Consider the following 27,911-nt stretch of genomic DNA (forward strand, 5'->3'; position numbering starts at 1 on the left):
ACCATGAGAGCAGGGCATGACAGGCCACAGACTTTGACACTATTTTGTTTCTATTGATGACGATGAAGGAGGAGGAGGATGACGATGATGATGATGATGTTGCTAAGGAGGTCCATTTTGGTTTGGGACTGCGTGACAAGGCTGCACTCTACGCTTCCTGTCATAATGATATCCCGGCATTAACCAGGCCCAAGAGATACAGACACTTGCAGTGTTGGTCAGGTAACTCGAGCAACACACCCAAAGACACATCCTTGAAGTGGATGACACTCGACTGTGTGGTCCCAGTCTCCCCATTTAAGCCCACAGCACACTCAACTCTGGGTAGGAGCCGGCCACGGGCCGAAAAACCCACCTCCGCTGGGATTCGAACCCGCGTCCTTCCAGCCGTCAGTCCGCGACGCTAACCACTTCGCCACGGCGGCTGGTTCAACACCTACTTTATAATGAGTATAAAATGAAGTGTTGATTATTCAAGATGAATTTATAATCTTAATTTAAGTCACCCGAATAGGGTCAGTTTTAACGAGCTCGTCGCTGAAAATTACAAACTGCGTTAAATCATTTTAACGTAGGCAAACAAATGGAATAGATTTAAAGATGGAATTGCGACGATTCTGCCAGTATATAATACTTGTAGTTTACTGATCTGACAAGATATATTGATTAAATGCGGTGGACCAGAAACACAGATTCTAGCCCAGCCAATAGCATACCGTGACGCAACACTGGTCAAGCCGTGAGTAGGTTGTCTGGCGAAGTGGTCAAAATGGTGTAAGCGGAGTGACGTCACACATTCTGCACGTGGGTTAGTTGCGAAAACTGTCGTCTGCTAATACAGCTTGTGCGTGAATCATTATCTGAAGCCTAAGAGCGCTGTCTGAAGCAGGATGAAGCTAAGCGCTAGGCTACATTATTATTATTATTATTATTATCTTTTCTTTTTCTCAAGGCCTGACTGAGCGTTTTGGGTTACGCTGCTGGTCAGGCATCTGTTTGGCAGATGTGGTGTAGCGTATATGGATTTGTCCTAACGCAGTGACACCTCTGCGCTACTGATACTGATGAAGACCTTTGAAATGACTTATGGAGTTGTGGCAGGCATGGATCAAGCTCAGCAGTATCCAGAGGATCTGATGCCATGCTGAGAAACTTGTCCTGACAGGTCACTGTGCTTCCTGGGAGCACAGACCTGTGAAGGAAGGGCTGACCAGACAGATGAAGACCACAGCTGGTTGTATTGACCTGTCCATATTTTGTGTTTAACTGTTTCCTGGATAAACACCAGACTGCATGTCAAAGTTGTCGTTTTTTAACACTTTGAAAAGGTTTGTAAAATATATATGAAAGAGAGAGAATCTGGCTGGCAACTAACTACACTTTCTCCAGTAATATTCAGTATGTTATTGCCCTAGATCTATGTACATGCCACTTTTTTTATGGGGTGTGTGTGTGAATGTTTATATATCTATTTCTTTTCAGTCAGTAATTATCACTGAAAAACCTTTGCTAACACACATATGTAAATAAAAGTCACACTTCCTGTTGTCACACATTGACAATACTGTTACCTTCTTTTTTCTTATTGAATACCATGCTAAAAAAATGAGAAATGAAGAAAAAGCAGAAAGACGAGTGATACAGTTGTACAGAATGCCTCATGGTTGTGGTGATTCCGTGGCCTACAACATGGGGGAGCTGTGGCAGAATGGGAAAGGCCTGGGACTTTTCATCCAGTGGTCAGGGTTCGAACCCCCGTTCCAGACTGGTGGTGTGTCAGTGGGAAAGGCACTGTTCTCCCACCTTCCTCCCTCCACCCACATGTCAGTGGGAAAGGCAGTGTTCTCCCACCTTCCTCCCTCCACATGTCAGTGGGAAAGGCACTGTTCTCCCACCTTCCTCCCTCCACATGTCAGAGGGAAAGGCACTGTTCTCCCACCTTCCTCCCTCCACATTTCAGAGGGAAAGGCACTGTTCTCCAACCTTCCTCCCCCCACCCACATGTCAGAGGGAAAGGCACTGTTCTCCCACCTTCCTCCCTCCACCCACATGTCAGTGGCTACCTGACTTGGCTGAAGGTCAAAATGGCAGGAGAGAATTGGGCCCCACCTTCTTAAACTGAGCCCTAGACAAAGTGGATAGGAGTTCACATCCCCGTTGGCCATAGAAGGCTTTGGGACCTCCAACCTTTTTTCAAACACAACAATGTGATCTATTATATCTTTATTAATCCGCAATTAGAAATTCAAATTTGTGCACACAAAGCTCATACATAAACAATCCATCTTCTTCATGTATCAGTACATGCAGAAAAAAAAAAACATCTTGCATTATCAACTTTCTACATTAAAAAGCAGTCTGAAGATGGCCGACATAAAAAGACATTCATCACTCCTGTCTTACCCATCCCACCTAAGACACACAGCTCATACCTCACCAAGAATAAAATGAGAAAACAACATAGACTGGAATGTGCAGTAAAATCATCACACACACACACACACACACACACACACACACACACACACACACACACCCAACCCCCCATCACACACATACAGAAGCAAACATGCTAGCATATTCATCAATTATCAAAGATTAATAAAGCTAAATTATCAAATCTACAACATCTGATCTACATATTATTCACACACACACACACACACTTACCATCCACACACAAGTACACACCCACACACGCACATATGTACACTGTTACATGCCAGCATATTTGTGAGCCAACAGAGAAATCTAATGGACTTAAAAATTCAAAGTTAAATTATCTATATCACAAATCTCCATATGCATGCACACATGTCACTATATTCATCAACCAAAACCAAAGCTAAAAAGTGAGCTCAGATAAACACAAACACTAGTTATACCTACACATTCCACTGCACCGTTCAATATGAAAACTACAAAATATTTCAACGCACAAAAACGTACATGAATATCATTGACTATAAAAATACATGTACAGGTTCAGTTTCAACCCATGTGGTTTGCTTCCTGAAGTTAGACGTGGGAATGACAGGTATAATGTTATCATGGAGCCTGAGTCGTCATCATGTATCAGTGTTGTCCTGTTGTTCTAGTCATCAACAAACTTGGTTCATGGACAGAGGCAGGCTTCTGATTCAGCTATAAACTGGGTAAACAAGACGAGTGAAAAACACAGTAATGGTAACATGGTGGTAATGGTACAGTACAGTAGAAAAAAGCATTAACATTGCAAACTGCCATCAATGCAATAATACAGCACTAGGGTGTATGTATGCGTGCTGTGGAGAGTGGAGACCGATCTGCCCTCCATGAAAGATATCAATGACAAAACTCATGCTGAAGCAGCCCAACACATGAACTGGGTCCAAGTGCTCAGAATGGAAACAATCCCAGGCATGCCCTCTGCTGTGAACAAATACTGTCCTTTTGTTCAAATGCTACTGGTTGTGAGTTCTTACCCAAGTCAGAAGAAGCCCAGACTGTGACTGATGGGAGCTGAGCCACTGACTGTAAATTAACTCCCCTGTTTGTAAATGCATTGCTCACACAGGAAAGAGCGATCATATGCATTTCATGTTGTATATATATACATTTCCTTTATATTAGAAATCCTTAAATGTTTTGTGTACTAATCTATGTATGTGTGTCCACCACAGAACAAAATATTCTTTAAAATTAACATTGTATTGTATTTTATTGTATTGTCAACAGATTTCTCTGTGTGAAATTCAGTCTGCTCTCCCAAGGGAGAGCACAACACCACAATGTAGCTTCACCTGTATTTCTAAACACTCGTTTATCAACTCATCTTAATGACTGGTGTCCAAAACACCACTCAAGGTCTAGTGGAGACAAGTGTGGGATCTGATTCCATATCCTGGGGTTCTCTCCCTTTCCAGACCTCTAGGCCACCACTCCACATGTACTAAAAGTACTAAACCGAATTGAAGCATGTGGTGGATGTTTAACACAATCACTATGACATTCTATCACAGTTAATGAAGCCCCATTCTATATCCTCAAAGATTTTGATGGTGATAATGGCACAGTCTTGGCAGATAGTGACAGAAAAAGTTTATATTCCTGTGTTTTGATATCAACTGTGGCATTAAAAATTTTTGAGTAAATATTTCTAAGTAGAAAGTACAAACAATGTGACTAAATCTGCAACCAGAATTATTGACTATACCTAAGTAGACACCACAGGCTAATCCAGATGCATTTGCATTAAAACAATGAAGATAGAATAGAACAGAATATGTCTTAAGATACGAACATAAATCGAAAATCATACACAAACACACATACAGTAGAAATTAGGATACATACGAGTGCATATCAATATAAAAACTTGTGCATACTCACACATGCACACACAAACACACACACATGTTTGAACAGAAGCCACATATTACATGTGGATGGGGATGATGACCAGATCTTCATTTATTTTCATTCTAATATCATCATCTTAGATGAACAGACTATAAATGAATCAACGAATCATGCACAAATCAAGCCATTTTCTCTCTACCATTGTGCATTGAATATACAATCAAAATATGTTCAAGTATTAAAACATATTAGTTTCACAGCAGTGGAAAATAATAAAGTTCTTGTAAGGCCATGCTTACTCACAATCCTACACTTTGTGATAAAGCATGGGGGAGCACCCATGCTTTCACCCACTTTACAAGAAAGTCTGGGATTAGGAGAAGTTGTTACCTTGCCACAGTTTCTTGCAGTTGCATGGGTAATACCCCATATCTCTGAAAAAAAGTATTCCTTTGTCATTGAGACTGGTTTCTGGACTTTACAAAACACAAATCTCACAGAAAAAAAAGTGAAAAAGAAGAGGGGGAGGGGGGGGGGGGCAGGAGGGTGTGTGTGTAGGGGGGGGGCAACAATCTTAATAATGATGATTAAATTAGTGAAGAGGTTGACAGTGATGACACATGATTCTGTTAACCCTTTCACTCCCGAAACTATCTGTGGGGGAAAAGTGTGGGATTGGGAGAAAGCGTGAGGCCTGACTGTTTACTGGCAGCCATCCCCTAGAAGTGAAGAGGTAAGGAGGAACTGGTCACAGTGGTTGGTGCAGTCCATCACTTGGACAAGCCAGCCAAGATGGCCCCTGCTACTGTCACTGCCACTGCCACCAGAAGGATCAGGATGTTGCGCCTTCCCTGCATAGACATTCACACCACAAGGTGTACTCCACAAAACTACCAGTTTACCTGCACAGACATTCACACCACAAGGTGTACTCCACAAAACTACCAGTTTACCTGCACAGACATTCACACAAGGTGTACTCCACAAAACTAGCAGTTTACCTGCACATTCACACCACAAGGTGTACTCCACAAAACTACCAGTTTACCTGCACAGACATTCACACCACAAGGTGTACTCCAAAAAACTACCAGTTTACCTGCACAGACATTCACACAAGGTGTACTCCACAAAACTACCAGTTTACCTGTACAGACATTCACACCACAAGGTGTACTCCACAAAACTACCAGTTTACCTGCACAGACATTCACACCACAAGGTGTACTCCACAAAACTACCAGTTTACCTGCACAGACATTCACACCACAAGGTGTACTCCACCAAAACTACCAGTTTACCTGTACAGACATTCACACAAGGTGTACTCCACAAAACTACCAGTTTACCTGCACAGACATTCACACCACAAGGTGTACTCCACAAAACTAGCAGTTTACCTGCACAGACATTCACACCACAAGGTGTACTCCACAAAACTACCAGTTTACCTGTACAGACATTCACACCACAAGGTGTACTCCACAAAACTACCAGTTTACCTGCACAGACATTCACACCACAAGGTGTACTCCACAAAACTACCAGTTTACCTGCACAGACATTCACACCACAAGGTGTACTCCACAAAACTACCAATTTACCTGCACAGACATTCACACCACAAGGTGTACTCCAAAAAACTAGCAGTTTACCTGCACAGACATTCACACCACAAGGTGTACTCCACAAAACTACCAGTTTACCTGCACAGACATTCACACCACAAGGTGTACTCCACAAAACTAGCAGTTTACCTGCACAGACATTCACACCACAAGGTGTACTCCACCAAAACTACCAGTTTACCTGCACAGACATTCACACAAGGTGTACTCCACAAAACTAGCAGTTTACCTGCACAGACATTCACACCACAAGGTGTACTCCACCAAAACTACCAGTTTACCTGTACAGACATTCACACCACAAGGTGTACTCCACAAAACTAGCAGTTTACCTGCACAGACATTCACACAAGGTGTACTCCACCAAAACTACCAGTTTACCTGCATAAACATTCACTGATTCACACACCAGAACATTCACTCCACAAAACTACCAGTTTACCTGTACAAACATTCACACACCACAAGCTGTACTCCACCAAAACTACCAGTTTACCTGCAAAATATCATGCTGTTACCAATCTATGTACATGAAAACATGTTAGTATTACCAATTTACCTACAGAATATCATGCTATTACCAATTTACCTATACCGTATCTTACCAATTTAATTACACAATATTGTGCTATAAACAAGAAGAGCAAGAAAAGTTTGGTGTCTAATATATATCATCAAAATTCCAACAAGGTGCATTTTCAGTTCTAGTTCTAACGAGTGCCAACAATGTTCTTTTATACCAAAGCAAATCATCAAAACGTGATGCAGAGTAGTTTTGTGTTTTGCAGTGTCTGAATATAATCTGTTTTCTGTGGTTTTCTGGAAAGTGTAAAACCCTGATTACACAAACTGACACAGACACTGCTGACACACAGACTGACACTGCGAGTTCAAGGTCATATAAGGATCTCTCTGTTTTGGTCAACTCTGAGTCTTATATCACATTGTTCAATATCATGACAACTCTGAGATTTACAACACACGCACAAACACACAAACACAAAAACAGTCCACATGCACACCCACACCCACAATCCCAAACATACACTTTTTCCATCCCACAAAACCCTCTACACATACACATAAACATCTACCCCAACCCACCCATGTCATTTCCAGCACACACACACGCCCACACACAAACGACAGCAAACATCGGACATAGCCCCTGTCTCTCTCTCCCCCTATGTAATAATAGTTTGCTTTTTGTAATGTGTGCCTGTCATATCTCCCTCTTATGAGGGCAGGATGAAAACAAGCCTAATGTACTTATTCCTTTTTTCCCCCAATAAAAAAAAAAAAGTTAATGCATTCATTCATTCATTTTCCCCCAATCCTTCTCCCTCCCTCTCCCTCTCACCGTGATCTCCTTGAAGATGCACACACCCCAGAAGAGGGAGGCGAGTGCAGCGGGCCCAGTGGTGATGATGGGGAAGGACACGGGTTCGGACAGCGCCTTGTTGGCAATGAACCAGCAGCCCGTAGCGATGGCCCACATGACTCCAGACGCCAGGGCCGGAAGGATCACCTGGGGGTACACCTGGGGCTTGTTCCGCTTCAGGCACACGTACACCATGAAGTAGAAGGTGCTAGCCAGGAAGATGCCACAGTACTGGGCAAACACATAGTCCAGGGCTGCACACACACAGGGACCACAGCACAGCCAGTCACACAGCACAGCCAGCCAGTCACACAGCACAGCCAGTCACACAGCACAGCCAGCCAGTCACACAGCACAGCCAGCCAGTCACACAGCACAGCACAGCCAGTCACACAGCACAGCCAGCCAGTCGCACAGCACAGCACAGCCAGCCAGTCGCACAGCACAGCCAGCCAGTCACACAGCACAGCCAGTCACACAGCACAGCCAGTCACACAGCATAGCCAGTCACACAGCACAGCCAGTCACAAAGCACAGCCAGTCACAAAGCACAGCCAGTCACAAAGCATAGCCAGTCACACAGCACAGCCAGTCACACAGCACAGCACAGCCAGTCACACAGCACAGCCAGTCACACAGCACAGTCAGTCACAAAGCACAGCCAGTCACACAGCACAGCCAGTCACACAGCACAGCCAGTCACAGCCAGTCACACAGCACAGTCACACAGCACAGCCAGTCACACAGCACAGCCAGCCAGTCACACAGCACAGTCAGTCACACAGCACAGCCAGTCACACAGCACAGCCAGTTACACAGCATAGCCAGTCACACAGCACAGCACAGCCAGTCACACAGCACAGCCAGTCACACAGCATAGCCAGTCATGGGTTGGAATCAGTGTTATATCTTTTTCTAATGTCACAGTACAACAACACTCACTTGCACACACAGAATGCAGCTTCTGGTAGATTCCGCCCCCCCCCCCCTAAAATTACAATTAATTTTTGGATATCATGACCTCATGACCAACTGGTTCAGACTCCAGCAGTTTTTTCTTGCTTTTTCAAAAGAAACAAAGTACTTGATCACATGCACAAGCTCACAGACACTCACATGTATACACACATACTTACATACACACACACACACATACTCACCGACACTCACACTCTCTCTCACTCTTCTCTTCTCTTCTTGTGTATGGAATGTGACTTGTGGATGACTATTTTGATGTTTGGGGGTTGTTGTTTTTTCAGATTTTGTGTGCGTGCATGTTTGTTGTTGTTGTTTTTTTGTTTGTTTTGTTTTTTTGCTTTCGCCAGAGGCCTGGATGTAAAAAAGTAGTAATGCTTATTGCACTACCCTATTGAAATAAAATTTCTCCCTCTCTCTCTCTCTCCCTCTGTCTCTCACACACACACACATGCACACACACACACACACATGCACGCACGCACACACACACACACACACACACACACACACACACACACACACACACGCACGCACGCACGCACACACATGCACACACACATGCACGCACACACACAGAGAAACACAAACATGCATACACACACACGCATACATACATACACACACACATTCACACACACAGAAACACAAACACAAACACACACACAAACACACACACACACACACACACACAAAGTGAGCCCATCACAGCACTGTCAGCAACACCACTCACAGTTCTGACTGGCGCCATGTACCCTGTTCATGACATGGATGGCGGGGACGAAGTTGATTCCGTACAGGAATCCAGAGAAAACCGACAGTATTATTCCTCTGTGGACAACAACAGTTTGTAATGTGAACACTTATTCATGCTTCTACATGTTTATTTACTGCATATGAGGTGCAACAGTAATAAATACATATAAAACAGATAGTGGACATTACAAAATAGAGCACTAATTTTACGACACTGTGATTGTGAACATATATATATATATATATATATATATATAGTGTGTGTGTGTGTGTGTGTGTGTGTGTGTGTGTGTGACAAAATCGTCCATGTCTTCACAACATCCATACATAAACACCAAACAGACTGTGATAAAACAGAATATTTTCAGCCAAAATACAGTTGCAGACCATGAATTTTGTTTAGTTATTCACAGTTTACTTTCTTTTCTCTTTCTTAATTTTTCTTTAACTCTTTTGATACCACAGGCGACTTTAGTCAACTAGACAGTTCACTGCCATAGGCCACTTCAGTGAATATCAAGGGGTCATGTTAACAGGACCATTCTCCACATTGTAACAGCTGGACAGCTGCTGCCAACTTCCCACACAATAGGAAAGTGACTTACCTCCCCTCCTTGACCCACTTTCCAGTGAACTGTGAACCGAATCATGTGACTGACAGTATCAAGCCTGGAAATTTGGTGCTGGGGAGTGGGTTTGGTTTTTCTTCACAGAAACTGGGCTGTGAAAGAGTTACCTGTTTGTCTTTCCAATTTCTCTCTTTCTTTTGTTTTGTGTGTGTGTGTGTGTGTGTGTCTGTGTGTCTGTATATGCGTGTGTGAAACTGAGGAAAAATCATACTCACAGAAAAGATTGTTTTACGATATTTTCTTTTCTTTACAATATCACCAAATTCCTATTTCAGACTTAATTGCCCGTCAAATCATCAAATGAATATCTTCGACTAATTATTATCATTTTTTCAGCACATATGTAACTCATGTGTGGGCACTGCTCAAACTCCCTGACCTAATAGGGGTCAATGGATTTATCTTATATGTGTGGGTGTGGGTGCATGTTGGTAAACGGTGGGTTGTGGATGTTGGAGTGTGCACAGGACAGTTTGATGTTTATGAAGATGAGTGTGGTGTGTGTGTGAAACACAAATCTAAAATGAATATATCTATGATGTGATGCATGAATGTAACTCCATCAACAAACCAAAAAACACAGAGTGCACTTTCTTCACAGCTACCCTTGTCCAAAAAGGAGCGCTAAAAATTGGTAACATCGTTTAAATCTTGATATATCTTGGTTATTTAAGATTTTTCTTTCAATTTCATAGTAAGGAGACATTGCCAGTGCCTCAAGCACAGCATGACAAGCAGCCATTATCTTCTCCAGATCTGTGAAGACCAGTGTACGCCAGGCTTACCAAAACTGAGAGGCTGGCCTACAATCGTTTCATTGTTGTTGTTTTTTTTAATGTTCATTCTATTTAATTCAGCATCCAATTTAATATTCATATGCAGTAAATGTGTTGATGGTGTAGTTGGTGTCATTGTATGTGTTTTGTCCAAAATTTGTATTTTTCTTTTAACTGCAAACAAGAAAAATGACATGCAGTCTTCAAACTCAAGCATATGTTCCAAGCAACTGGGGAGAGCTGAGTTATAAATTTCTGGATAAGGAGTATCAACAAATTAAATTGTTCATGATCAAGAACTATGGCGTAATCCAGAAGACTTACAGCCTACTATTGGTATGACTGTAAATTTTTTTCCCACTGTGTGCCAGATTTGGGTTTAGCAAAGTATTACAAAGTATTACCAGAGGAAATTAATTTGTTTAAGTTTGCCACACACACACACACACACACACACTCACGCGCGCGCGCGCGCACACACACACACACACACACAAACTGAATGCTGGATTATAACACAGACTCACTTTATTTACACATGTGAGTCAATAATAATGATAATGATGATGAAGATGATGATGATAATGAGAATAATGACAACAATAAAAATAATAATGATAACAATAGTGATAATTTTGTTTATGATGATAATGATGATAACAATAGTGATCATAACAATAATAAATAAATAAACAGACAAATATATGCCAGTATTTGACACAGCAGTCTGTGGAACACAGACTTACATAATTCTTCTGTTGACTGGACTCCGCCTGTCAAGGAAGGAGGGGCCATCTGGGGAGTTCTGATCGGTGAGGTTGGAGTTGATACTGCTGGATCGCTGTGTTCACACACGTCACAACTCTTTCATGCAATGCTTTGTGTTGTGTATGTACACAAGACATGACAATGTGACAGTGAACACACACACACACACACACACACACACACAATTACAATTCAACTTAACATGTTCTAGTTCTTTTCCTAAAGCAGTATACTTTCATATTTACTCACTTCACTGGACAATCCCAATAATTCTACTCATTCACACTCTTAAAACTTCAAACTGGCAAACAGACACTATAACTGAATTGCAAAAGAGCAAGCTAAGTGTATCTGGAATGCTGATGCTTTATCTGTTCAAACCACTTTGACCATTTTTTTTTTCCAGAAAATTGTATTCAGGAAACACACACACACACAACACAACACACACACATGCATTTCATGTGAAAACTTACTATGACTTATTACTTGTTTATCTTCCACAAATGTGCATATCATTTCTTTTCTTTCCAAAGATAAACACAGCATGCAAAAGGCTTTCAAACCAAAATGATCTATGATATATCATGATTTTGTTTTTCATGCAATCTACTTTTCAGGGACAACATATCCTGTGATTAATAATTAAGCACATGTGTCCTGAAATCAGCATGACTAACACCATCAGTGAAATGAAAACAAAGTAGAGAACCACCACCAAGAAAAGAAAGTCTGCTGAAAGATAAACAGCATCAACACTAAACAATGCAGAACAAGGCTGTCAGTGTGATAAAACCAAACACAAAGCTGTTACCAATGTCACAATACATCACCATCACAATCTCTGGTGTTAGTACACTGAGTCACTCAGAGAGACTGAAAATAAGAGAGATTTACAACTACAACTAGTACAAGTGCATGTGCTACATAAGCATAAATGATGATATTGAGGGTAATAAAGATGGGCTGGTTAAAACCATGCCAACAAGAAGGAAAACATATACCAAGAATTGCATTCAGTGTCTGATTTAAAACTTACTATTATACAAAGTCATACTAACCAATACCAACAACAAAAATGTACACAAATCATTTCAAACCTACTACAGTGTATGCTCACATTCTTGTTTAAAATACCATGATTTATTCATACCTTCACTATCTGATTCAAAGCTGTGACAAGACTGTTTCTTTTAAACTGAGTTATGAAATATAGCATGAAAAGTGTTGTTTGTTTTCTCTTTGCACTAAGTTTTTTTTCATTACATTGCTTACATGTTACTGATCCAACAAGGTCTCTTGTCTGAGCACTACACACCAACATTTACTGTAGTCTATCAAGAATGATCAAATTTCACAAAATGACTTACACTGTCAGTGTCAAACACATTCTTGGCAGTTTCTCGAAACATCTGCCATTCCTACTGCTGTGCAGCAAAGACATTCAGAATGCCATGATATTGATAATGATGTGTTTAAAAACAAAATGAATCTTTAACTAGCAACAGTTTATCCAAAGTACTGATCTAAAGAGACATAGAAAAAGGACGATGTCCATGGAAAGTGATGCCAAAACATGCATAATACGTGAAGACATCAGCAATGAAATATGTTCATAAATGCACAGACTAAAAACAAATTTCCTTGTATGTTCTCACACACTAAACAGTGTTGAACCTCACTTACTCGTTTATTAAAAATCAGTGCATCCTCTTGCGGATCTCCTCCATAAAGCCGGCGCTGTAAAGCGTTAGAAATACACAGCTTTAGCTGACACCATCATGTAAAATTATACCTCATTTCTCAACAGCAGCAAAACACAATCAGCTACCACAGCATTGCCATGCAAAGTCATCTGTCTTTGCTGCATGATAACAAAAAATAAACATGAACACTACAGTCTGTTCACACCTGAGGCATCACCTGAGAATTGAGCAGCTGGAAATGGTGAACATTCTCTGCCTTTAGACAGCATGTATCTGACTATGACAGGCAATGCAAAGTCCCCACCACAACAGTTGGTGCTGCTCTCTAAACACTGGTGGTCACCTCAATGTAATCTGGTTCTTTGGAGTCTTAATTTCACTGCCTTGATGATGAAGTAACAATTTCAAACAGGAAATCTTCAATGCAAATAGTGAGCATAGAAGTGCAGCCCATACACTGAAAAAGAAGTAATAAATCAGCTTCACAAATGCCAGTGCTGTGAAAGGTACTTGTAAAGATGTAAACACAGCCACAAATACTGTACTATTATTGTCACTATTAATACAATGGACGCATATCTGAGTTTGCTACACAGATTTTTTATGCAAAAAAAAACAAAGCATTTATATAATCAGTGTTAGTTAATCAGTTCCAAGCCAAGAAATGAAGCAATAACTAGTACAAAAAAGCAGGGCCACATGGATTACTCACACATAGAACAATTACACAGCATATCAAATTTTCACTCTCAACATAGTGTGCAAAGGTATCCACAACATGACTAGCTACGCTTGAAAGTGCTCAGTATGTGAAGTGAGATTCTAAAAACAGATATTCTAAGAACCAAACACCCAGTTATCCTAAGAATCAAATCAGTTATCCGAAGAACCAAAAAGCAAGTTATTGAAAGAACCCAAACCCCAGCTATTCTAAGAACCAAAATAACTAGTTTTCTACTATAAAAAAAAAAATTAAAATTAAAAAAAAAAAAAGTTATCGCAAGAATCAAAAATCCAATTATTCTGATAATCGAAAAACCCGGTTATTCTAAGAACCAAAAGCTAGTGATATGAAAAAAACTAAACAAACAAACAACAACAACAAAAAGATATTGTCAGGACAAAAGTGTTTCCAAAGAACTGAAAAGCCAGTCTTTTTAAGAACCCCTCCAAAATAACGTTATTCTGAGATAAGTGAGAATGAAAAAGCCATTTCTTCTCAGAGGAGGGCTCATACTAAAACCAAAAAGCCAGTCAATTTATAGGGGGGTGCGGGGGGGAGGGAGTTATTCTGAGAACCAAAAAGTTCTGAGAACAGGATTCACACATATTTCTAACTGAAAAAAAGAAAAAGAAAATACAACTTTGAAACACCCAATACCCAAAGTTTCAAATCTTTATGTCAGAAGCCCATAAGAAAGGCATGTATCTTGAGTGCCAGCTATGACCTTGCATGAATCATCATCTGCTACCATGTCAAAGATAAGAACCATGATTTCAATTTGGAAAAAATATTTTCAGGATTAGGTGTATTATTTTACTTTCACTGCTGTGCTTTATCACTGACAAAAAAAAAAAAAAAAAAAAAAAAAAAAAAAAAAAAGTTTCTAACTTACTGCCAAAATCAAAAACCTTGACAAACCTTAGTCATTTTTTAAAGACTTTTAAGGACTTAGAAAAGGCAAGTTTTGTTGTTGTTGTTTTTAACACCAATACTTTAGAACAGAAAAGTGACCCAAAGACTGACTGACAGGTGAGAACAGCAAAGTGACCCAAAGGCTGACAGGTGAGAACAGCAAAGTGACCCAAAAGCTGACAGGTGAGAACAGAGAAGTGACCCAAAGGCTGACAGGTGAGAACAGAGAAGTGACCCAAAGGCTGACAGGTGAGAACAGAGAAGTGACCCAAAGGCTGACAGGTGAGAACAGAGAAGTGACCCAAAGGCTGACAGGTGAGAACAGAGAAGTGACCCAAAGGCTGACAGGTGAGAACAGAGAAGTGACCCAAAGGCTGACAGGTGAGAACAGAGAAGTGACCCAAAGGCTGACAGGTGAGAACAGAGAAGTGACCCAAAGGCTGACAGGTGAGAAGAGTCACACACACAACACACACACACACACACACACACACACACACACGCAGACTGACTCACCCTGTTGTTGCCCAGCAGTGGCTCTTCACTGTCCACCTGCACCTGCATCTCCACAGTGGGGGTACTGATGTTGTTCTTCACAAAGGCATAGATCACAGAGCTGCAACAGCACACCAAGTTGGAACACACATACATATGTGCACACATACACACATACATGTGTGCGCACACACACATACCCACACACATGCACACACACGCATACACACACACACACACACACACACATCTACTAACTCACAAGCGTGAACAGCAAATCTTTTCCCCTCCCTAGCAGGTTTTGTTTTCCCCTCTCCTTGTACACTATCACTGACAGTGAAAAGTTAGAAAACTGAAGAGTGAATGAACCGTGCACCAGTCAATGTGTAAGATGCTCAAGTTTGAGAAAGTGTCAGCTTGAATCTGCTTGTCCTGCACAAACGTTCCTCCATATGTTCCTGTTGAAAATGATAACAAAATCATGGGCAAATTCCTAGCAGTTTGTGGTTATGTATGTGGGCAAAGGTGTGTGTGTGTGAGCATGTGTGTATGTGCATGTGTGTGTAACTTCAGTCAGACTCAAAAGAAAAGAGCTGCAATACTGTCTTGAAAGGTCCAATGTAAGCAAAGAAAAAATCTACTAAAAAATTTAATTTCAGAATTTATAATAATGAAACAAAGAAAATATGTAGAAAAAATATAAAGTGCTGCAACATTTCTTTGTTGAAATATGATCTTGATATATAAAAATAATATTACATCCCAATATCACATTATCAATATCAGATTATTACACTACTGTACTGACTACAATAAGGCGACAGAAAATCCATGCACTGCCACCAAATCACTCCAGAAGTACTGAATCATGTCTTTTCACATTAAAAAAAACACACACAAAAATAATAAACAAACAAAACAAAATCTATAACAAAAAATAAAGTGCTCACACTATTCTTTGCAAACATTTTCCCCATCTCATGTTGCTTAGTGACAAAACTGACAAACCAATACAGGAAAGTCAACAGACCACACAAACCAACACAGGTCAACAGACCACAAAAACCAACACAGGACAACAGACCACACAAACCAACAGAGGAAAGTCAACAGACCACACAAACCAACACAGGTCAACAGACCACACAAACCAACACAGGTCAACAGACCGCACAAACCAACAGAGGAATGTCAACAGACCACACAAACCAAAGTCAGCAGACCACACAAACCAACACAGGAATGTCAACAGACCACACAAACCAGTCAGCAGACCACACAAACTAAAACAGGAAAGTGAACAGACCACACAAACCAACACAGGAAATCAACAGACCACACAAACCAACACAGGAAAGTCAGCAGACCACACAAATCAACACAGGAAAGTCAACAGACCACACAAAGCAACACAGGAAAGTCAGCAGACCACACAAACCAACACAGGAAAGTCAGCAGACCACACAAACCAACACAGGAAAGTCAACAGACCACACAAAGCAACACAGGAAAGTCAGCAGACCACACAAACCAACACAGGAAAGTCAGCAGACCACACAAACCAACACAGGAAAGTCAACAGACCACACAAAGCAACACAGGAAAGTCAGCAGACCACACAAAGCAACACAGGAAAGTCAACAGACCACACAAAGCAACACAGGAAAGTCAGCAGACCACACAAACCAACACAGGAAAGTCAGCAGACCACACAAACCAACACAGGGAAGTCAGCAGACCACACAAACCAACACAGGAAAGTCAACAGACCACACAAAAACACAAAAGCCACACAAATCAACACAGGAAAGTCGGCAGACCACACAAAGCAACACGGGAAAGTCAGCAGACCACACAAAGCAACACAGGAAAGTCAACAGACCACACAAACCAACACAGGAACCACATAAACCAACACAGGAAAGTCGGCAGACCACACAAAGCAACACAGGAAAGTCAGCAGACCACATAAACCAACACAAAAGCCACATAAACCAACACGGGAAAGTCAACAGACCACACAAACCAACACATGAACCACATAAACCAACACAGGAAAGTTAACAGACCACACAAACCAACACAGGAACCACACAAAGCAACACAGGAAAGTCAGCAGACCACACAAAGCAACACAGGAAAGTCAACATACCACACAAACCAACACAGGAACCACACAATCCAACAGCAGACCACACAAAGCAACACAGGAAAGACAGCAGACCACACAAAGCAACACAGGAAAGTCTACAGACCACACAAAGCAACACAGGACAGTCAGCAGACCACACACCTGAAGAGTTCCCTCACCTTGCCACAGCCAAGCAGACACCGACATAGTTCAGAACTTCATTGCTGGGGATCTCAGGATCAATACCAAGCCAGCCAAACCTGCGAAACACATTGCCATAATGAGTGTGCATATACAAATTGTGTGTGTGTGCAACTGCAGTGTGTGTGTGTGGGGGGGGGGTGAGAACAGTTGTGAAGGTGTTCATAATGTCTATTTTGATATAAATGAATCAGCTTTTTTCTAGTTCACTCAGCTCTCTGTTTTACTGTTAAGTGTGGTTCTTTTTCTTTGCTAAAACTGGCTGACATTTATTCATGTCTGTAGCATCTACTGAGTAAGTGACTGACTGACTAAGTGAAACTCCACTTGGCTTTGGGGATTTTTTTTCATAATTAAGTTATAGACTAATCAATTTCAGTTTAGGAATTTCATGGCGACTTAAAAGTACTAAGTGAAAATGAAAGATCTGAATACTATCCCGTTTCCTGACTTGCAGCATAATATGATTTTATAAATATCTTTATCTATACCTCCCTCCCCCCACCTCTCAATATCTCTCTCTCTGTATTATTATTATTATTATATATATATATATATATATATATATATAGAGAGAGAGAGAGAGAGAGAGATCTAGATAGATAAATATAGTTACAGATATATCAGACACCTCTTGGGCTAAGTGTGACATCAACTCAACAAGTGAAGGAGAAATGATTTCTGCATTTCACTAATATCTAGTGAAGGACATCATGGACTGAGTATGATGTGTGACATAAGCTTGATAAAGCAATGAGAAAATGTAAGTGATCTTTTTACACATAACTCTTTACATATCCAGGCAGCATAAAAACAACACCTGCTCTGTGTGTGTGTTTGTGTGTGTGTGTGTGTGTGTGTGTGTGTGTGTGTGTGTATTTATGTGCTTACATTTGAGTGTGCCTGCATGTAAAATTAATATATGTGTATATGTGATCATGGTCACATTCGTGACCATGCATATAACAGAATATAACAGTAAAAATGCTCAATTATAAAGTCCAGAAAATTATCACACACAAAAAATTCAAGGCTTACTACAAAAAAACATGGTAAATTGACAAACAAGGCAGCACACAGAAAGAAAAGAAAAATGGCCAGTAAACAAAGAGAGCAATAGAAAAGAGGAATTTCTTGCCACAAAATTTCCAGAGCGTCAACAGTGTTTATCACTGAGACAACCCGCAGAGTGGAATGGCGGCCTCGTGGTAACACATCTGTCTAGAAAGCAAGAGAATCTGAGAGTATGGTAATGAATCCCACACTCTGAAGATTCTCTCCCCTTCCAACAGATTTTGGAGTTGTGGTCTGAATGCTAGCCACTGGGATGAGATGATTAATTGAGGTCCCATGTGTAGAATGCACTTAGCACACATAAAAGAATCATGGCAATAAAGGTGTTGTCCCTCACAAAATTCTGTATCCACTTTGATTGGAAGACAATAGACCTCGAGGCAAAAATAAATAAAAAAGGGGGGGGGGGGGTTGCTGCACTGTAATGATCTGTTCTCCTCAGGGTGAGCCGCCTCAATTTCACAGAGAAATCTGTTGTGACAAAAAGTAATGCAATACTCTTCTTCTTCTTCTGCGTTCATGGGCTGCAACTCCCGCGTTCACTTGTATGTACATGAGTGGGCTTTTACATGTATTTACCCCATCATGTAGAGCAGCCATAATCCACTTTCAGGGGTATGCATGCTGGGTATGTTGTTGTTTCCATAACCCACCGAACGCTGACATGGATTACAGGATCTTTAATATGTATATCTGATCTGCTTGCATATACACACAAAGGGGGTTCAGGCACTAGCACATCTGCTCATAATCTGACCTGGGAGATCAGAAAAATCTCCACCCTTTACCCACCAGGCGCCGTCACTGAGATTTGAACCTGGGACCCTCAAAGTCCAATGCTTCAACCACTCAGCTATTGTGCCCGTCATAATGCACTACTAAGTACAATGTATGGCCACCCACCTGCCACTGGCCCACCCGCCCAGCAGGTTGAACATGGCCCAGGTACACAGCCCCAGACCCATGCCGATCGTCTTGATGATGGGCACTACACACAGGTTCCCTGCAACACACACATCAAGGCATGATGCTTACACAAGTTTTACAACCACACACACACACTCACACACACACATGCGCATCACATGTTGCCCACAGCACACACACACACACCACACATACACACACACATCACATCATGTTGCCTACAGCACACACACACACACACACACACACATCACATCATGTTGCCTACAGCATGCACACATGGGACGGACAGACAAATTGACTAAGTGAAACTCCACTTGGCTCTTAGGATTTTTTTTTTTTCATATTCAAATAGACAAATCAATTTTCAGTTTCAGTTTAATGATTTCATGGTGAGTCTTAAGTACCAGGCCCAACACTCAGCTTATATCACAAACTGACATGAGTTTACAGTTGGACCAACAGCAAAGTGAGAGCTGTATGATCAATGGTTTCTCCACTGCAATGGGAAATCATTTACAGCTTAATGGTCTTTTGTGAAGGACTATGACTCTCAAACTAGAAGTCAAAATTGCACTGGCTCTTAGTGCTGCAGCCTTGGGGGTTAGTTGGCCTTTAGGAACCATCCAAAGACACCAAAGACACTCTCCACAATATCAAATCCTATCCAAGATAGTCAGGACAGCAGTTACCTCCTCTGCTGTTCTGATGGTCATAGTTAACACAACTGACTATCAAACACACATGCACACCACATGCTGCTGCATACAACACACACATACACACACAGGTTCCCTGCAACACACACACAAACAAAAGCAAGAGACAGTGCCAACTGACCAGTGGCCCAGATGACCCCGCCCAGCATGACGATGGGGTAGAAGGTGGAATGCCGCACAATCTGCACCACCAGCCCCGTCATGAAGATCCCAATGCACAGCATCCACTGGAAAAACATGCCTGCACATGCACACCTTTACACTGCATTATGATAGACCTGGCCAGTAACACAAACACAAGCAAACCACACACATTCTATTACAATGTATACAGCAACAGGAAAACGGTTTCAGTTTCTCAAGGAGGTGTCACTGGACTGAAACAAATCTATACATGCTGCACCATATCTGCTAGGCAATGCACTTGTCAGGACCTGAGTGCATGCTTATATATTTGTGTATCTGATTTCCTTTTACATAATTTTGCCGGAGGACAACAATCTTGTTGCCATTGGTTCTTTTTCAGTGCACCAAGTGCGTGCTGCACACGGGACCTCAGTTTATCATTTCAACCGAAAGACTAGACACTCAGTTTGATTTTCCAGTCAAACCTGGGAGAAAGGGTGAGAGTGGGATTCAAAGCCACGCCCTCATGGACTCTCTGTATTGGCAGCTAAGCGTCCTAACCATTCTGCCACCTTCTTCCTTAGGAACACAATATGCTGGATAGTAACACAATTACCATAAAATTACCATTAAGTTATACCTGGCAAGTAACATTGCTTTGCTAACAATCTCCAACAGTTGAAACTTGATCAACCCCTAACCTTCCTTCTCCAAGAGCAAATATATATATATATATATATATATATCAATTAGCATGCCACTGTTTTTCTTGTTTTTTGCTTTAAAAAAAATATATATACTTTTTTTTCAGTTAAAGACTTACCATCACCAGTTTCATATTTCTTCACAGGAACAAAATTGCTCCCATAGAAAATGACAGCAACTCCAGCAGTGATGAAACCTACATACTCTGGATAGTCAGTCCCATTGTCTGCAGAAGTGTTGGAGGCAGTGGTGGTCTCCACTGATGAATGTGCATCAGTATCAAGGGGATAGTATATTTCACCGTCTGTGGAGTTAGCACTAACAACAGCAGCTTCTGTGGTGGATGAACAAAACACAATGCCACACAGACAGATGATCCAAAATGAGGTCATTGTGGAGATGAGGTGTAAATCCACAGGTAACAACAGTTCAGATCCTGATGAGTCCCTGATTTCTGGTGTCCTGAATCAGTGAATGAAAAGAGTAAATATTAAGATTACAACTTACTTAAGCCATGATTTGAGTGGCTGTGTGCAAGACTGTGTGTATGTGAAAAGGTGTGTTCACTTCAATTCAATACAGATCTGTTCAAATACCCAAATACCATGCATATGCTTGCATGTGTGTGTGTGTGTGTGTGTGTGTGTGTGTGTGTGTGTGTGTGTAATATATATATATCATTATGCCTTTATATGAGTGCATGATGTGCATATTTATTTTTCTCTGTGTGAGTGTGTGTGTGTGAGACAGAAAGAGAGAGAGAGTGAACAAACAAATGTTTTCAACTCACTGATCGCACCACTGAAGTCAAAATATGAACAATATTAGCTATTTTGATCAGAAGATCATGCAAGACAATGAAAGCCCTGACACTCTGGCAGAAGGAAACTAAAATCTTATAAGCAACTTGTTAAAACTTGAGCTAACAAATATTAGTTATAGTTGTCTGCCATGGATGCAGCTGAACTTAACAGCAGTACTGACCCCTGTCATATATCAGTGACAAAGATAACAAAAACCACATCACTGTTATCAGTATCAGTATCAGTCACCTTGCTCCATGCAATGTGTGGCTCAACTCTAGGACTTGATCAGTCATGTGTATTCCAGGGCGTTCACACTGATAATCGTACATCTCTCTCTCTCTCTCTCTCTCTCTCTCTCTCACACACACACACACACACACACACACACACACACACACACACACACACGCAACACACAAAGTGACACATACACACATGCACGCATGCAAACGTGTGCACAAACACACACACGCACACACACATACACACCGGTATTCACAATACCAAACATGTCAATTACTGATTCAAAATCCTGATTTTTCGGTTCAACTTCAAGTCATTGTTGCACAACTCTTCTGAGGAATATAAATTTCTAAAAGAAACACAAGAAACACATCAAACAGCATTGATACTGGTGACATCTGACTGAAGATAACAAGAATCTATTACCAGCTAAAGAGCCTATAGCACCCTCAAGACCCTCACTAAGACTAGCCAGCCAAGATCAGCTGTCATCGAAGATAAGGATGGCAAGCTACTGATAGATAGCGAAGAAGTCCTGAAGAGGTGGACAGAATACTGTGACGGCCTCTACAACTATCAGCTCAATCCAGACTCATCCATATTGCAGGACAACCCACGATCCACAGACAGTGAGGAAAATCTCCAAGTATTGAAGGAGGAGGTTGAGGCTGCAATACAGAGTCTGAAGCCAGAGAAATCCCCAGGAGTGGACAACGTCCCATCTGAGCTTTTGAAGTACGGAGGGAAAGAGACCACAGAAGCACTAACAATGCTATATCAGAAGATCTGGACAGAAAAGAAGTGGCCAACAGAATGGACCCAGAAGGGCAACCTCAAGCAATGTCAAAACTACAGGACTATAAGTCTGATTAGCTACCCAAGCAAAGTCATGCTCCGCATCATCCTCAACCGATTGAAATCCAAGGCTGAGGAGCTGCTATCAGAAGAACAAGCAGGCTTTAGAAAAGGGCGGAGCACTGTCAAACAAATATTCAACTGTCGAGTCCTCATTGAAAAACATCTACAACACCAAAAGGACATCTTTCACAACTTCATTGACTTCAAGAAGGCATTCGATCAGGTGTGGCACAGTGGCCTCTGGCAAGTACTGAGAGGCTTCAACATTGATGAAGGACTCATTCAAGTCATCCAGGCCCTCTACGAACATTCCAGCAGCGCAGTGCTCCTCAACAATCAACAAGGACAGTTCTTTCGGACCACAGTCGGAGTCAGGCAAGGATGCCTATTATCCCCAGTACTTTTCAACATCTTTCTGGAGAGAATCATGCAAGAGGCCCTCGAAGACCACCACACTTCCATCACCATTGGCGGCAGGCCAGTCTGCAATCTTCGATTCGCAGACGACATCGACCTCATGGGGGGCACTAACACTGAGCTCCAGGATCTAACAAACAGGCTTATTACAACAAGAGCAAGTGCTTACGGCATGGAGGTCAGCACAGAGAAGTCAAAGGTCATGGTCAACAGCACAACTAACATCGGTGCCAACATAACAATGAATGGTGAGCCTTTGGAAGAAGTGACCAGCTTCAAGTACCTGGGAGCAACCCTGTCCATAGACGGCACCTGCACAGCAGAAATCCGAAATAGGATTAATTCTGCAATGGCAGTGATGGCCAGACTGAACAGGGTATGGAAGAGCAACATCAGATTCCACACAAAATTCCTGCTCTACAAGTCACTAGTGGTCTCCATCCTCTTATATGGATGTGAGACATGGACTCTGATGGCAGAAACAGAAAGAAGAATCCAAGTATTCGAAACCAAGTGCTTGAGGAGACTACTACACATCTACAAGGAGCACAAAACCAATGACTATGTGCGGAACCTGGTCAGCAACCTTGTTGGGCCCCAAGAACCACTGCTGGTGACTGTCAAACGACGGAAGATGGCATGGTTTGGTCACGTCATACGACATAACACCCTCTCCAAAACCATCCTGCAAGGGACTGTAGAGGGAGGGCACAGACAGGGGTGGCAGAGAAAGAGCTGGTCCGACAACGTCAAGGAATGGACCAAAATGATAATGCCAGATCTCATCACGACAGCTGCCAACAGAACGGCTTGGCGAGCTATGACATCTTCCTCATGTCCCCCCAACAACCCCAGCGGTCAAGGGAATGAGTGAGTGAGTGAGTGAAAAAAAAGAACATAACCACAGAGATAAGAAAACACTCATTCTAGAAATTTTGCAAATAACAATACAAAAATTAAAACCATCACTCCACAATGGTCCCTCACACTGAAACAGCTCACAACAAAATAGACCACACAGAACAATTACCTAACACAGAAAAATAGACAACCACTAAACTAGAAAAAAAAAATCATGAATGCTGACAATGATTGAATGAGCAGTCTTCTACGCACTTCACTTTATAGTTTATACTATTATACCACATGTGTCTGTAGTGAAATGAAGTACCGCAATTAAAACTTGTAATAAGTTGTATATAAAAAATAAAAATAAAAAGATTAAAATAGAAAAACCCAAGGTTCATATGTAATCAAACACCACCTGACCTGTATCACTTATCACAATTGCGTCACAATTCAGGGATCTCTTTAAGTTGAACTGTGACTACTGACCCACTTCAAGTATGTGAGTGACTGAGCCTGCACCTAAGTGCATCTGGTGACTTTCCATGCCACTCAAAGATGAATCATGACAGACCATGCACTGATCCCCCCCCCCCTGCCCCCCCCCCCCACCCCCCCCCCACCCTCCCACCCCATCCACCCCCTCTTTCTCTCCTCTCTCTCTCTCTCTCCCCCCCTCTACCCCACCCCCCTCTCTCTCACACACATACACACACACATACACAGGAAGATAGACGGACAGACAGACAGACAGATAGATAGGTAGGTAGGTAGGTAGACATATGGTGTATCAGTATATGGATGGACAGATATATAGCCAGAAAGCTAGGTAAGTAGGAAGGCAGATAGATAGATAGATAGATAGACAGATAGACAGACAGACATGTATAAAATATTAATAAAAATATAGAACATACAAACCATCAACATGAAAGCTCACATACTATTGTTCTGTCACCAATGACTTAATAATAAGTTCCTCCTAAGAATCTTTATATTTTGAAAATCAAAATTTGCTAGAACTTGTAGACATATTTGATATTAATTAATAATAATACTATCATTAACATTTACACTCCCCTCTAAAACCTCAGAACTCCACAACATCAATCTGGTATCTCTGACCCGATTTCTCCTTCACCTGTACCCGATACTGATAGATCATGTAAGACTGGCTGGTTACCTTTTTACAATTGTGTCCACTTTTTGTGACTGATGCTGTCCAAGTGAACTTAGTCTTACTACTCTAATATTTCTTGTCTATTGATGTATGTTTGACTGAGACTGCATAACAAGGGAAGAGAGACAGACAGAGAGAATGAAGGAAGAGAAAGAGGTGTAAAGAGAGGGTGGGAGAAGGAATGGAATGGTCAAGAAAGAGCTTGAATCACAGAGCTAGAAAGGAAATTCATACAAATACAAGACAGGAAAGAGAGAGGAAGAAGAGAGAAGAAGGGAAAGAAATAGTGCTTTTTTTTCTCCTTCCTTTTTTTATGTCTGTGGAAGAGTTCATCTGTTTTCATTTGTACCATTCTGATCAGCCAATTCTAATAATTTATTATAATAAACTTGTAGTCATAAAGTAATTCCCATTTAACGATAATCTACAACTTTTTTCCTGTCAAGATTGCAAAGACTTAGCTTGCAGCAACAAGTGTGACATGTCAAGAGACAACTGCTGTGACAAGAGCATCTGTATCAAAGTTTCCCCTGATCCACTGAGGAAAACTGTATTGCACTGCATAGTAACTCACTGTGTATTGTATTTTACTGCATCGAAAATGTTTTTTACAGTAATCTATATTGTATTGTATTGTACTGTTCTGTAGAGCACACTAGTATAGTGAACTGTGTTACAGTGCAGAGTATTTTCACTGACTGTAACATATCACAGCACACTGCATTTGTCTTTCATTGCACTGAATTGTATTGCACTGTGTGATATATTGCACTCAAATGAACTGTACTGCATAAACATTTTTTTTTAAATTGTGCAATAATTTGTAATGCATTGTACTGAACTGTACTGCACTCCACTGTGTCTGACACTGTACTGTATAACACTATATCAAGCTGTATTGTAATGTATATCACTGCATGGTACTACATTCCAATACAGTGTATCACAAAGTATTGTATAGACTATATTGCACTGCACTCTGCTGATTTACAATAACAGTATTACACTACATTGTATCACGCTCTTTATTAGACTGCCGTGCACCCTGTTGTATAGACTTAAACTGTATTGACATTACTAATTACTTATTTTACTAATTTTACTCATCTTTGTCACAACTGATTTCTCTATGGGAAATTCGGGCTGCTCTCCCCATGGAGAGCATGTCGCTACACTGAGAGTGCCACCCATTTTTTTGTATTTTTTCCTGCAAGCATTTTTTGTTTTTGTTTTGTTTTGTTTTGTTTTCCATTGAATGGTCCCTGTACTATGGTAACCCTACCTCTGAAAACAACTGACTAGGCTGAAAATGTGCAGATGTACAAGCAAATTGGTAGTATATCCTATGAAGTGAGACTAAGTAGTTTGAAACTTCCAAGTCTTGGATATTACAGGTTTAAGGAGTTATATGACTGTATATACACATGTATAAATTTTTGCATGGACATTATCATAATGATCATGATTGATTAAAGCACCAAACAAAAACTTTAATTTTTTAATGACTGGGTTGTTAACTTGTGGGAAAAAAATCTGCCCAGTCACATCGTCCTTGCTGGAACACATAACAATTCTAAAGAATTATTCAACAATAAACACTGGAAGGGTTTTTATGGCTTCCAATAGGCTACTGTTTCCATCATTGGACGCTAGCAAATGATAAATGACCTACTGAAGCACTCATGAATATAAACAACCAAATAAACAGTCAAAATATCACTCGTTATCAGGCAAAATGCTGATAAGCCTAAAATCCGTGACATTATCAGACGATTTAAACTACAAAAAGGACAACTTTTTACACATTTGACTTTTTTTAGTTGAGAGATCTTGCCTCGTATCTGCATCTGCTTGATTTGACTTTTGATTTCCCTTCCTGGATATTTTGCTCGATTTGTACGATGTACAATTGTGTAACCCGCTTCGATACGTCTACATTTCACATTCCTGACCTCGCAAAAGAGCTGAGAATCCCCCACAGTCGAGAGCGAGAGTAGACAGGGTTCACCTCTTTGGTTTTGGGGTCTTGTGATGTTGAGTGAACATTACTCAGCTGGGCATTGTTTACAGCGCCACGGGGGGTATTCCATGTTATCCAATGTTGTTTCATAAATTGATGTACTAAATGGATATTTCTGCCATTTACATTTTCACATGATAAACTACGCACAATCAAATTGATATGTTTGATATAAAAGGATGCTACACCATTGTTCGTTAATCAATTGATTACAAATACAACACTCTTCAAAAATTACCCCCCTCGTTTTATGAAGGGCAATAACTTCGGATTTTCCAGCGAATCGCCAAATCTTACTTGCGTCCCTTCTAGGACATTTTCTCCTGATAATAATTAACACTGCGACACTAACATAATTTCTTTTCTGTTCTTTTCTTTGTTTTTCTTCTGTCATATTTTCTCGTCGCAAATGTCAGAAAACAATAACAAATATCAATGTTTATAATGATAATAAAATTAAATAATATAAAAAATAAATGCCAAAAAGAAGAAAGCAAGAATCATTGGCGATTCTCTCTCTCTCTCTCTCTCTCTCTCTCTCTTTTTTTTTTTTTTCTCTCTCTGTTT

The 27,911-nt window shown here is 41.0% G+C and overlaps 1 protein-coding gene across 3 annotated transcripts; it reads right to left on the minus strand.

The window, feature by feature from the left end:
* Nucleotides 1-2,206: 2,206 nt before the first annotated feature.
* On the minus strand, nucleotides 2,207-27,394 carry LOC143298504 (transmembrane protein 144-like). 3 transcript variants are annotated; one of them, XM_076611332.1, is made up of 11 exons: nucleotides 27,333-27,394; nucleotides 21,093-21,436; nucleotides 20,265-20,384; nucleotides 19,401-19,500; nucleotides 17,402-17,482; nucleotides 15,113-15,212; nucleotides 12,941-12,994; nucleotides 11,233-11,327; nucleotides 9,059-9,156; nucleotides 7,330-7,604; nucleotides 2,207-5,192 (listed from the first exon to the last, which is right to left on the minus strand). In XM_076611332.1, the coding sequence occupies exons 1-11, from the start codon at nucleotides 27,368-27,370 to the stop codon at nucleotides 5,112-5,114; spliced, it is 1,386 nt and encodes a 461-aa protein (XP_076467447.1). In that variant the 5' UTR covers nucleotides 27,371-27,394; the 3' UTR covers nucleotides 2,207-5,111. The 3 variants fall into 3 exon arrangements, with proteins under 3 accessions (XP_076467447.1, XP_076467449.1, XP_076467448.1); XM_076611334.1 differs by having other exon boundaries at nucleotides 27,277-27,392; XM_076611333.1 differs by lacking the exon at nucleotides 12,941-12,994.
* Nucleotides 27,395-27,911: the final 517 nt, after the last annotated feature.

The sequence above is a fragment of the Babylonia areolata genome, chromosome 24 (genome assembly GCF_041734735.1).
Source record: "Babylonia areolata isolate BAREFJ2019XMU chromosome 24, ASM4173473v1, whole genome shotgun sequence".
Taxonomy (NCBI): Eukaryota; Metazoa; Mollusca; class Gastropoda; order Neogastropoda; family Buccinidae; genus Babylonia; species Babylonia areolata.